General features: G+C 40.6%; 1 protein-coding gene across 2 annotated transcripts in view; it reads left to right on the top strand.

Annotated features, from left to right (window-relative positions):
- Positions 1-14004, top strand: part of NR5A2 (nuclear receptor subfamily 5 group A member 2) — a 124280-nt gene that overhangs the window by 54649 nt on the left and 55627 nt on the right. For both annotated transcript variants that reach the window (XM_075002452.1, XM_075002451.1), the window contains exon 5: positions 2249-2368. In XM_075002452.1, the coding sequence (XP_074858553.1) occupies positions 2249-2368 (120 nt within the window). The remainder of the gene's footprint in view (positions 1-2248; positions 2369-14004) is intronic.

Raw genomic sequence — 14004 nt, 5'->3', positions numbered from 1 at the left:
CGTCTGCAGACTCACATTGCAGACCACTGCTTTACAGTCATATATTTTGAACTTTTCTAATTTGCTAGTCACTGTTATCACCCATTCCGGCAAACCACTTTTGGCAAACACAGTTCTCCCTTAATTTTAGTGGGAGTTGGAGCAAGTCTTTTGTGTTACTCAAATATCAGTAGTGTGTGCAGCATGCCCACCCTCACCATCACTTGATGATTAATAAAGATACTGAGCATGGTTACATTATAATCTAGGACTATGGCTACACTACAGCAGTTTGTTGACAGAAGTCGCTGTCGGAAGAGATTTCCCCACAAAACTTCTGTCAACAAAGTGCGGCCAAACACAAACGCCCATCAGAAGAGTGCTCTGCTCTGTCAACAGAGTGGCCCAACTGCCCAGCTGCTCTCTCGACAAGACAAGCACCGAGAAGCACAATTCTGGATGCCCTGTCTGTCAAGAGAAGGCCTCCAGAGTGTCCACACAGCTTTTTTGCTGACAGAATCTGTTGACAGCAGCATCATGCCTCATGGCTGAAAGACAGAATGCTGCTGGCAAAAGTGCTGAGTTTTATCGACAAACACATTTTGCGTGTGGACGTTCCACCAGTTTTGTCAGCAAAACCAGGGTTTTGTCGGCAAAACTCACTAGTTGAACTGCTGTCTAGATGTTTTACACTACTTGTCTCTACGTATAGAAATACAATTAACAATGTGGCAAGAATGTATGCTTGCTCGTTTGTGAAGCTTCCTCAATGAATATTATACAGTCCTATTAGAATTGCATATCTGAGGCTGTTTACATTCTCTCATCTGCGTCAACTGGACCAATTTCTACAAGAAAAACATTGGCATTATGTACTTCACCTTTTTCTGTACTGTTCTGCATTTTTCCTCTCAATTTTTTCACCAGTCCAACTGCATAAATAAAGCCACAGTGCCAGTATAGTTTCTCTCATGCCTGTACATTCAGAGTAAGTTTTTGACAATTACTGAATACATAACAACCTCCCTTGATTTCAGATGTTCAGCATTTTGGGATTTGGTTGCCTAAATAAAAATTTAAGAATCTAAATTCAGGAATCTGTTTTTGAAAATCATCTTAGTATTCAGAATCATCATGAACCCTCAAGATTCATTCTGGCATTGTTTACTCTCTGCATGCAATAAGGTGTACTACCCACAGGAAATTTACTCTTTATTTTGCATATTTTTTTCTCTTCCTTGCTTTTGGCCGAAGACAGACTTCTTTAATCGAAGTCTCTTCCTCTGACATAGATTGAAATCTCAGATTATAATTGCTGCAATTGCTACACTTAAATGCCTGGACAATATTCTCAAAAGTCAGAATTAGGTCTAGTGTCAAATATGCTTTTGTTATTACCGGATGCAGTCAGCAATACAGTGCTTACTACTGTACAAATTCTATGACTACTGCTTGTACATATATTGTCTTCTCCTGCCATGGACTCTTTTGCTCCATTTTGTTTCCGTGAGTAAATTGTGGAGCAAAAACATCCTTCCTCTTCAGTGCAACACCACCACTGGTGGAGATCATATTTATTTATTCTTCAACCTCCTGCTTGTCATGGAAATTGCCCTGAACCTGAGCTTTGTAAGGCATCTGGGGCATACTTTTCTGCTGCTTTTCCAGTTCTTCTAAGGAGTGAGGTTCAGTGGATGGGAGCATGGAGTAGCTTTCACTAACACTGTCTTTTTTGTGTTTGTTCTGTGGGTCAAATAAGATCAGAAGCCCTAAAATTCTGTAATTGCCTCTTCAATGTGTGTCAAGCTCAGATATTCAGTTTATACTAATCCATGCTGAAAGCTTCAGTTTCAAAGAACTGCAACCTAAAAACATAGTAGGCTTATAGTAATATTTGGATCTTCTACAAAGCTTTTTGCTCAGAGATCTCAAAACAGTTTAAAGGAAAGTGTCATCTACATTTTGCAGATAGAGAAAATAGAGCATAAGGTCATGCAACTGGCTGTTGGTTGAACAGCAAAAGGATGCTGACTTCCTGAGATAGGAATATAATAGGTGGAAAAATAAAATTAACTGCTCTGAGTAGTCAGTGGGCATTCACTACATGTCTGGTTTAATTTGGTTATTAGTGCTCACGCATCATCTTATTCTAGCAGTTAATCAGTCCTAAATATTCTATTTAACCATAGATTGTGCCGTCTACTGACAAAGGCCTGTTTGTACAGCTGCAATATCAGTAATATTGTCAATTTTCCTGTTTGTTTTTCAGGTTGATGACCAAATGAAGCTGCTTCAGAACTGCTGGAGTGAACTCTTAATTCTAGATCACATTTACCGGCAAGTGGTACACGGGAAAGAAGGCTCTATCCTTTTGGTTACTGGGCAACAAGTGAGTGTGCAGACTCCACGAGGTGTTATTTTTTATTAGTCATCTTCAAAATAGCAGGAGTTTAACTAGATCAGAAGCACTCATGTGTTTTGAAAGGGAGAGACTGGCTACAAATAATGTAGGTAAAATGACTTTTGCACTCTGTTCGTAGTCCAAGGATTACCGTTAAACTTATAAAAGCAGATATAATCATAAGCACTTTGCTTTTCCCATCTACTTGTATACCACTATGATTGCAAGAGAGTAGATCAGAAGTGTATCTCAAGAAGTTTTATTTTCTAGGGCTCAGATGGTTTCTGACAAAAACCAGTGTTTTGACCTGAGCAATAGAAATTTATTTTTCTTGGAGAATTGATGTTTACTCAGAATAATTGCTGGTCAGTGTAGAAGTTCAGAACCTTAGACAACCTTTAACCTTAAAAATTTCTTGCTACGAACACGTAGTGGTTGGTGGTGGTGTGGTGTTGGGTGGCTATGAAAGAGAAAGCTGGGAGAGAAAAAGAGAAATAGAGAAAACATTCTTATGGAGAATTCACACAAATCCATAAGGTAATGATTTAATACTCTGTCGCAGGAGCTAAAATTGTGTGCCCTAGTGTTGCTAAACAGCCTCTCGAAGAGTTGATTGTCTCCAGGCATCAGAGGTGTAGTCTGTCTGACGCAGCAAATAGCAAGGCTAAATTATGAAATGAAGACAGTTGTAGAAACAGCTAAATAAAATAGAAAGCTTTGAATCATTTATAATTTTCAAAAGCGCAAAGGGCTTGACAATGAAAAGGAAAGCCTTATTCATAGAACTCAGACTTTAATGGAACAAAATGTACATTATCCGCAAGAGGTAGATTGTGCCTGCATTTTTGATTCCTGATTCAAAGTGTAAACAAATGATGGTCCACCAGCATTTATGTAACTGCAAATTAAACTTCCTAGATATTTTTGCACAGTGGAAAACAACTCCTCCTTCTGACAACTGAACTGCATCATGCATGTGGTTTTGCTGTGCAAAATTTGCTTAGAGTGTCTTACTTGTAATTTTCAAATCCAGGCCACGTTGCTCCCATATTCTCATCTTGGATAATTGAGAGGCCTTTTGTATCATTGGTCAAATCACTTAGGCTACGTCTACACGTGCACCCAACTTCGAAATAGCTTATTTCGATGTTGCGACATCGAAATAGGCTATTTCGATGAATAACGTCTACACGTCCTCCAGGGCTGGCAACGTCGATGTTCAACTTCGACGTTGCTCAGCCCAACATCGAAATAGGCACAGCGAGGGAACGTCTACACGCCAAAGTAGCACACATCGAAATAAGGGAGCCAGGCACAGCTGCAGACAGGGTCACGGGGCGGACTCAACAGCAAGCCGCTCCCTTAAAGGGCCCCTCCCAGACACACTTTCATTAAACAGTGCAAGATACACAGAGCCAACAACTAGTTGCAGACCCTGTATATGCAGCACGGACCCCCAGCTGCAGCAGCAGCAGCCAGAAGCCCTGGGCTAAGGGCTGCTGCCCACGGTGACCACAGAGCCCCGCAAGGGCTGGAGAGAGAGTATCTCTCAACCCCCCAGCTGATGGCCGCCATGGAGGACCCCGCTATTTCGATGTTGCGGGACGCGGATCGTCTACACGTCCCTACTTCGATGTTGAACGTCGAAGTAGGGCGCTATTCCCATCCGCTCATGGGGTTAGCGACTTCGACGTCTCGCCGCCTAACGTCGATTTCAACTTCGAAATAGCGCCCAACACGTGTAGACGTGACGGGCGCTATTTCGAAGTTACTGCCGCTACTTCGAAGTAGCGTGCACGTGTAGACGCAGCCTAAATGTCCCTAGGTTAAGATTCTGCCTCATAGTGACACCACCCAAAATGAGTGGAATTACTCTGAATTTATATTGGTGTCATTGAAAGCAAAGTTGATTTGCTGTTTCCACATCTGCAAAATGGAGATAAGCATAGAAACTTACCTACTACACAAACACTCTCATGATTTTTTGTTTTTATAACTCTCTTTCAAAAGGGAATATGGTATCTGCTTCTATGAGCACGTTGGCAGCTTTTTGTTCCTGAACGTTATAGTAAATTAATGCCTAATTTATTTTATGATTAATTTAGTCGGTTACATTGCGTCCATTTGTGTGCAGCAGTAATTTCTTACTGCTTTGGCTACTTTTAGCATGTACTTAAAAAAATAGTAACAGCGAGGGAGCCGTGCTAGTCTATATACTATCAAAACAAAATAGCAGTCAAGTAGCACTTTAAAGACTAACAAAATAACTTATTAGGTGAGCTTTCGTGGGACAGACCCACTTCTTCAGACCATAGTATGGCTATGGTCTGAAGAAGTGGGTCTGTCCCACAAAAGCTCACCTAATAAGTTATTTTATTAGTCTTTAAAGTGCTACTTGACTGCTATTTTGTTTTAAAAAAATAGATTTACATGTAATGCAAAGATAAAACAGTACACTTCATGACTGTTGGATCATAATACACAGCAGGCTGTATAATAATTAAACTGTTTACAAACTATCAGAGGTGCTTGGACATTTTATTTTTTCCAGGAAAAGCTAAAGCTAAATCAATACATGACTAAATTAGATGGGTTGCATGCATTTTTGCCCTACCACTGACAAGCAGGTCTGATATGTCCTCTTTTCAGACCCAATTTCACGTACATCACTTCCAGCCTTAGTCATTAGTTCTGCATTAATTGGTGAAGGCACCCTCAGCACCCCTTCCTTGGCATGCCATAAATGGAGTTTTCTCCTCATTCATTCTACACCCTACCTTCAACTTGAAATGTTCAAAGAACAGAGGGACCCATATTGCAGAAAAACAAAATAAACCAATTTCAGTGCCTTTCCTTATGGATGGGCTACTGCTCACTTCACTCCTGCTGACAATTAACCTTGTCTGCACCACCTGTCCTACAGACTTTCACTGAGAATTAGAGCAGCTGAATCAAATAGGTGATTTGAAAATAGCAGTCTGAGACTGCTGGTAATAGGACGATAAACAGTTTAAAAGCAAACACACAGCTGGTGGGTTCTAGGTTTGTAGTCTTATCCTGCTCTGCTCACCAACAGCACTGGGATCAATTCATTGGTGCTGTAAGTGCACATTACTCCATTGACTATACTTGTTTCTGCTAGGAGTGAATTTGGCCTATCCGTTGGAACATTAGCAGGGAACTAAGGAACAGTTCTAACTATGCCAGGATAAGTAATTTGTTCCCTTGTAATTTTAAAAGTCCCTCTATTTAAATTAAATTCAGGAATAAAAGTTTAGGAGTAAAAACGATTTTATAGGGAGGCTAAGGGCACATCTATACTTATGGGAAGATTGACCAGCTGTGGTCAATCTTCCAGAGTTCTATTTTGCACATCCGATATAGATGTAGCAAAATCGATCTCTTTGAGGTCGGCCGTCGACCCCTGTACTCCTCCCTATCGCATGAAGTAAAGGATGTCAGCGCAAGACTAAAGAGGCTGAGATTATGTTAGGGAAGAAAGTAGATCCTGATACAGCTAGAACTGTGTACCTGAAATTGACTGTAATGCCTAGCGTAGACCTAGCCTAAGTGTTCTAACCATCAGTTTTAAAAAACCCAGACTTACAAGAACCAAAAGTTCAAAGCCTGACTGGATAAACTCATCCCATTCATGTCTAAGATACATAAACTGAAACGATGGCAGGGAACATTTTGAGAACTCAGAATCTGTCTAAAGATCCCACTCTTGTTTTAGTAATTCTGGGGCTCCAATGTCGAGACCAGAATACTCAAGGGTGCCATTCAGGAGGGCATGAGGGGGACAGCAGCTATGTATACAGGGCTACTGCTTGCTCTTCTTCCTGTTCCCCTCTCAGGGAGAGAGGAGGGAGTGCAAATTATGCCTCCATCTCCTCCCCTCACCAGCCAGGAGCAAAGGGCATGTACACAATCTGTGTACTTTCCTATCCCTGTGTGCTTGTTGGCTGCTGCATGATTTCAAGATGTACGACTCTGTGCCTCAGTCTCCCCAGTATTAAAATGACTATATCTCACCAACAGTGTCTACATTAAGTCTGCGTCTACACTAGGAACTAACTTCGACGTTAACTTTGAAGTTAGGCACTACTTCAGAGTGGCCACCAGAGAGTCTACACACATTTTCCCTTCCTTCAAAGTTAACTTCAAAGTAGGGAGCCCAAATTTGAAGTCCTTCCTCCATTCCTGGGAATGGATTAGTGCCCTATTTCGAAGTTTAACTTCAAAGTAGGGTGTATGTAGATGCTCAGCTTTGAAGTTGCTTACTTCAAAGTTGTACCTCGAAGTAAGCAACTTCGAAGTTCTTTTTGTAGTGTAGACACAGCCTAAGTGAGTGTCATACTATTAATATTAAATTGCTCAGTGTCTAGAAAGTACTTTGAGTCATTTGTCTGAGAAGTGCTATAGATATTATTTATCATTGTTGTCATCCTTACTAATAGGATGATAGGGCAACCCGCAAGCTTTCAAAAGAATTGTTTGTGGTTCTAGATGTCATTAACTTTAAACACAAGCCCACAGTTCTTGGTAAGTGGAGTCCTATATAGTCTGCTTTGTTAACCTTTAGGTGTCAAGGGCTAGGCTGGTATTAGCCCTGTCAGGTAATATCATTAAGAGAGCCCAGAGAGCCTTGTTCCTTCCGTCTTTGCCCAGGAGATGGTTGTAATCATAGCCATTATGCTCTCATGGGGAAAAGACTGCTCCGGGTTAGTGATCCTAACCTTCTTGAAAGGTCCTGGGGAGTGCAGGACAGACAAGTGTCAAACTCCGCCTACTTTCCCACCCCCCGCATCCCAGTGTGCAAAGCTGGGCCAGTTGTACGCCCTTTCAAAGGCACTGAATCATGCACAGTATCTCTGGGTCCTCCAGTTGGAGTGTTGCATAGTTGTTTTACTTCTCTCTTTTCAGCCTTTGATAGAAAAAAGAACCATCAATGGCAAAGCACCAAGCGCTGAACTTGTACGGAAGGTTTTATTTATTTATATATTTGGTTGGTTGGAGTTTCATAAATGAGGTTCCTTTGTGTTTCAAGAAGGCACTTTTTTCAGATCACTACAATCCCTCAGCAGTTCCTCACAAATGAGTTCCTATCTGTGCACGTCTCATTTTCTGTACTAAGTGCTGCCCCTCAGCAACAGTAATTACCATTTCAAAAGGAAATAAACTAGCACAAGTGCATTTTACAGCTCTCCAAATTTCATAACACAAAACAACCAAGGAATGATTTGCACTCTATTAGTTAATTGCAAATCATTGCCACGTTGCTTTCTGTGTTCCAGGTTTCACACATGGTATATGATGGTAACAAACCATTTTTCATTAAAGAGAAACTTTAATTTTGGAAGGGTTATGTGCTATCCTACTGGATTCTCTATGTAACAGTCTGCTGCCACTTTTCTTGTATTCCGAACTCAAGAAGTAGACATTACAGATTACTAGAGAATATTATTCATTGTTCATGTGTTTTCCTGCAGTAGTTAATGTGCAACATTTGATATATTGCCCAAGCTGTCAGGGCATGAGTTATTCATTTTGATCTTACCCACGCTTCCCTTACAGTTGCAATAAAATCCTCTGATTTCTTCTTGGTATGGTGTTACAAATCTGATTACATTTCCCCTCCTGCACATTCACCAGACTGTTATGAGAGAGCCAACATCTGTATCCTGTGCACTTTAAGCCTCTGGAATCTTAACAGAGTCTACAGCAGGCATGTCCAACCTGCAGCCCGCAGGCCGCATACAGCCCTGGACAGCTAGTAATGCGGCCCCACAAGATCGTTAACTTTTAACATTATTATGTGATTTATATACATTAACTATATTGTATATTTTATATGCGGCCCAAGACAGTTCCTCTTCACTCAATGTGGCCCAGGCAAGCCAAAAGGTTGGACACCCATGGTCTACAGGCTACCACTATCTTGGGGTTTTCAGGCTCGCTCTTGGGATGGAGATCTTCTGTCTGACAGCCCATCCTGAAAGCTGAGACCATCTGGTCCAAATGACCATTTCTCCTGATTCCCCTGTAGCTTAAACAAGCTGTCTCCCAGAACTCCAGGTGTGTGGGTATTCTAGGTCGTAGATTAACAATTCCAGGGCATGCAATAGTCAGCACAGAATACACAGATTGTGCACCAAAGTTTAAAACCATCATTATTCCTTTGAAAACACAAGAATGCACAAATCTATTTCAAAATAGATAATTCTACACACGTTTCCCTGCCTCTGTTTCTTCACCATTCTAGAGTATTTTTGTGCTGAGGACTGAGAGTGAGGCCACTGGTCTCTTTCTGAGTCCTTTTACTTTACACATCCCACCTAAAACAATATGTGTCCTTTGTTTTGCTTCTAGGGATTTTCCACTACTCTAAATGCCAGTCCCCAGCTGAGGGGTTGGAAAACTTGTTTTCTTCGCGTCTGCCAATCTTCTTAGCATAGCTAATATGTGGTCAGAGTGCAACAATTAAACTTAACTACTCTCCCTCATCCTTAGTCTGCTCTGCATGTACTACAGGCCCTGTCAGCACATGGTGAATTCCACATTTATGTAGAAGTATTCCATGATACAGTGTTTTCATAAGAACAATTTCAGAGCATCAATCTGAATTACATCACATTGGATCAAACCAGTTCAGATAAAAAATACAACTTTGCCTAAAACTCAGACTTAAAAAAATAAATTTTGACTGATTAGCAATTGATGGAAACAGGTCACATGACTGTCTATCCCCAGTTGGATTTATGAGGATGGTTTGTGATTGAAATCCCAGATTTAAATATCCTCCATGTTGAGGTAGGTCAAGATCTGGATTTCAACCCCCATCTGAATACTGTTGTTTGAACCCATCTCTTGGTGGAACATTTCACAGTTTCTTTCAATTCCCCATTACCACCACGTGCTGGCAGAAAGGTGTAGTTGTTTTCTGTGTTGCTACCCTAGCCTCTGGTGAACGCTTACTTACCTCAGCCATGATAGCTTGGGCTTTTGGAGATGAAGTTTGCCTCAGGATCCACCCTGTTAGTTCATAGTACTTGAAGGAGAATTGATGGGCACACCTGAGCTTCCCAGATTATGGCTAAACACAACTTCATTAGAAAGAGGATTCCTTTTCCAAAGCAGTCCCATGGCAACAACAACTAAATGAAATTGTAGGAGGAGCAGGAGAAGGAATTGCAGAGAGAGGGAAAAAAGTGTCTGTTATAGAAGGGACATAAGTAACTTGGTCTTCTGTTTTACAATGTTGTAAAGAAGGAATGTAAAAATATAAACTAGCATTTTAGATTACAAAATGGAAAATTATTGCTCCTGAGATTGAAAAAAATACCTCTAATGTTCTTTGGGTGTTGTTTAAATTGTACTCCATCACTTTTCATTCTACACGTCATTTCAATTATAATCCTCAGTGCCATTCGGTAAATATCTAATATATACTTGGTGTTACAGGTCAATTTTTATTGTGCAACTTCTGAATTTGTCTATCCTGTGTTCTTAAGCTGAACTTTTTTCACTAATAGCAAAGGTCCAACTTGCTATCTTAAGGATATGGGACTCTGTTTTGCACTCAGACAATGTTATTGGAAGAAATTTTAACAGCTACAGTAGGAACTAAATAGCAAAGATCTCTATGCTGGTCCTCCATAGAGGGATGACTTTTACCCCTACTTTATTAGTGAACTGGAATCCACAGCCAATATATCTCAATATTTCTTAATAAAAAAATGATCATTGCCCTTGACTTTTATAAATGAGGCATATGGTAATGATATTAGCTTTTGCCTGAAATTGTTTTAAAATATGGTCGTCACCCAACACACTCAAAAACAGCTTCCAAACAATGCAATAATATTTTTTCTTTCTTACTAACTTTGAGACAAGAACACACTGCAGACAAGAACCAGAACACCGAGACAAGAACACACTGAGAAACTGCAGTCAGTGCAGCTTGTGGTGTAAATTTAAAAACAGCATTAATGCAAAGAGTATCCAGTTTTAAATTGTGCACAAGTGGCCAAATCCTGAAGTCCTGAAGGCAATGGGTTGCAGGGTTTGGGTCAAAGTAAGCAGTGCTTAGCTGTGATTGCTTGGCTGTTCAGTTTTGTTCTCTTGTATTCAGGTCTGCCCAAGTCTTACCTTATTTATCTCTAGCCAAAACAAAAGTAAAAAACAGAACCTTAATCAATGTATTTAAAGCAATGTTGGGCTGTCCTTAACAGTCTCTCATCTCTGATGATAAAATCGGTTGTTCATTCTGGCTGTGCTAAATGTCTGCAGTAACACCTCAGATCAATACATATTATACCAGGATTCAGGCTTAATTACAAATGCCAAATTCAGGTTTGTCCAAAGATTCACGGTGGATCTGGAACCTTTCAGGTAACCCTGGGCCTCATGTTCAACAATCTTGGCACAGTGTTTGCTTAGGAAGCTTGGCTATGTTATGCCATACAAAACCAGTTCTACTACTAAGAGAAAAAGGGATCTTGCTAAACAGTGCGCTAATGGACCAGCAGTCTGGTAGCAGCACCACAATGGTCCCAGTATAGGTCCCATATCCGATTTCAAGCACTAGAACCAGCAAGCAGTTGGAGCAATTCAAAAGCAGTATACCCAGTCCCTGGAGGAAGGGAACACAGTATCATTTCTAGCAGTCCCTCGGGGCAATTGAAGTAGTGGCACTGATAGTCTCCAGAGTGAGCTCAGCCAGATTTGAAACAATAGACTACAGGGTGTGCTGGGGGTAACAGGAGCATGTTTAAAAAAGGAAACTGTTAAATACATGCAGGTTAAAGCATCCCCTCATCTTTAGCCGCAGGAAAACTGTGAATTATTATGACAGTACACCATCTGTGTAGTCATTCACAAAAGTACAAAGTTCTGATCCCAGATCTAAACTTGCCTGAAATTCAACCATGTTCAGGCTCAGGGATCTGGTTCCAGATCAACTGTGTGTATAAATGCATGTTATGTTCCAAAGGGAAAGTCATTTGTTGTAGTAGCTCCTTTAGGAAGTTTGTAGAGGTCTCTAAGCATAATGCAACAGTATTTATCAAGATGAGATGAGCAAAGGGTGGATGTCAGCTTTCATAATGGATTGTGGTGACTAAGTTAGCCAGTTCCTGCATGCTACTTTACCATCATGTTTGTAGTGTTGTTAATTTGAAGAACCTGATCTTGCTCATTACTTCTATAGAAAAACACTTGATTGATTAAAACTGCCATCTGTGTACCACCTGGAGAATACTTTTACAATTACAGGTTTTATAACAAAGTCACATTGATCACTGCAGATAATATATATATGGCCCAATACAGGAAATTGCAAACTATTTCTATTTTGATGTACTAGCTGTCTTTATAATGTAAGTTAGACAAAACAAATACAGTACTTTGAAGCATTATCAGTTTCATTATTTGCATTTTATAACTAATTAGCAACCACAATAACATTATCCTAAGGGAAAGGTCCACTGGCAACTTAATTCATTATCTTCTTTTCTTGTGCATCATGTTGAAATGACAGGCATCTTACTCGGTACAAGCAATCACAATTTTAATTACTATAACTAAAACTGATTTAACTATACCTTTTGTCTTTGTCCATGTTGAGTCCATCTCAAAGTATGTAAAACAAAGGTAGCTCTACAAATCTAGAACAAGTATTTATGAAAAACACTAAATTACTGAGGCTAGTTATACGTGAAAAGTTCTAAATGAGCTTTAATAGCTACATAAAAGTTAAATGCAGTTACTAGTGAAAGGTACACAGTCTTCTGCTTCAGCAACAATGGGAGCATAATTATGCTTCTGATATTAAATTATCCTTCTCTATACAAACCAGGCTTGTCACCTTAGTATCACATCCTTGAGAGAAAGTTTTAAGTATGAAGCTTACTTATGTCAAGTCTCCTGCCTGTTCCCCCAAACGCATCCACTCACCCACAAACAGTAGGTGAATTTATTAACTTCGGTAAACATTAAATATCAGTAAATGGAAATCTAATTAATTCATCCAGTCAGAATTTCAGGTTGCTGCCCACCTACTGAGCCATAACTGTAGCATTATTGCTCTATTATAACTATACACTGTGAAAGTCAATGTAATCTACTAGTCTGGGGACAATTATTAGCCAACTAGAACTTCAGTTTTTGAAAAAAGGATAATGCACTACACTATAACTGGCTGCTGCACCCAATCCATAAGCACTCAGCAAATATGACCCCTTCAGCTTCAGTCCCCACTCACATGCTTCCCCCACCCACCTCCTTTTTCCTCCTCTTGATCCTGGATTTTTAATACAATTTAATTTTTAAAAATAATTTATTTTAGTGTGGGGAGGGAGCCACATTATGGTTTGAGGTTGTAGGGTTTGACCTTGGATTGGTATGGAAAAGTTCTGTGGAATCCCTTGTGGAATTCTGGCTGACTCAACCATTCATCCTGAGAAGCACACTGCAGCAGGGACAACAAGAAGTCCTGTGGCACCTTAGAGACTGACATATTTTGGAGCATAAGCTTTCGTGGGCAAAGACCCGCTTCGTCAGATGCATGAGGGGAGCGGGGGGGAGGTTCCAGAGGAGGGTTTAAATATATGCGCTTATGAAAAGGAGGGAGTCTCAGCTAAGGGGAGGTCCAGAGTTGACAAAGTCTGTTCAGTCATGGAGGGTATGGCCCATTATCAGCAGTTAATGTGGAGTTGTGAACATCAAGAGAGAAGAAATCAGGTCAGTTCAGTCAGGGAAAATGTGGCCCATTATCAGTAGCTAATGTGAAGGTGTGAACATCAAGAGCGGAGAAACTGCTTTTGTAATTGGCCAGCCACTCAGAGTTTCTGTTCAATCCTTGTTTGATGGTATCAAATTTGCAAATGAATTGCAGCTCTGCTGTTTCTCTTCGCAATGTGTTTTTGAAGTTGTTTTGTTGTAGGATTGCTACTTTTGAATCTGTTACTGAGTGTCCAGGGAGGTTGAAGTGTTCTCCTAGAGATTTTTGTATGTTACCATTCCTGATGCCTGATTTGTGTCCATTTATTCTTTTATGTAGAGACTGTCCAGATTGGCTCATGTATATCACAGTGGGGCATTGCTGGCACATGATGGCATATATTATATTAGTCAATGTGCAGGTGAAAGAGCCCTTGCGGGTGTGGTTGATGTGGTTAGGTGCTGTGATGATATTGCTGGTGTAGATATGTGAGCAGAGTTGGCACTGAGGTTTGTTGCAGGGATTGGCTCCAGCTTTAGAGTCACTGTGGTGTGGTCTATAGTTGCTGGTGAGAATTTGTTTAAGGTTGGCAGGCTGTCTGTAGGTGAGGACTGGCCTGCCTCCTTAGGTCTGTGAGAGTGAAGGATTGCTGTCCAGGATGGGTTGTAGATTACTGATGATGCGCTGGAGAGGTTTTAGCTGGGAGCTGTATGTGATAGCCAGTGGTTTTCTGTTGTTTTCCTTGTTGGGCCTGTCTTGTAGCAGGTGGCTTCTGGGTACATGTATGGCTCTGTCAATCTGTTTCTTCATTTTTTTAGGTGAGTATTGTTGTTTCAGGAAAGTTTGGTAAAGGTATTATAGATATTTGTCTCTGTCTGAGGGGTTGGAGCAAATGCGGTCG

This window comes from Carettochelys insculpta, chromosome 9 (assembly GCF_033958435.1).
Source record: "Carettochelys insculpta isolate YL-2023 chromosome 9, ASM3395843v1, whole genome shotgun sequence".
NCBI lineage: Eukaryota > Metazoa > Chordata > Testudines > Carettochelyidae > Carettochelys > Carettochelys insculpta.
The sequence above is the reverse complement of the archived record's forward strand: the minus strand, read 5'-3'. Positions and strand labels throughout refer to the sequence as shown.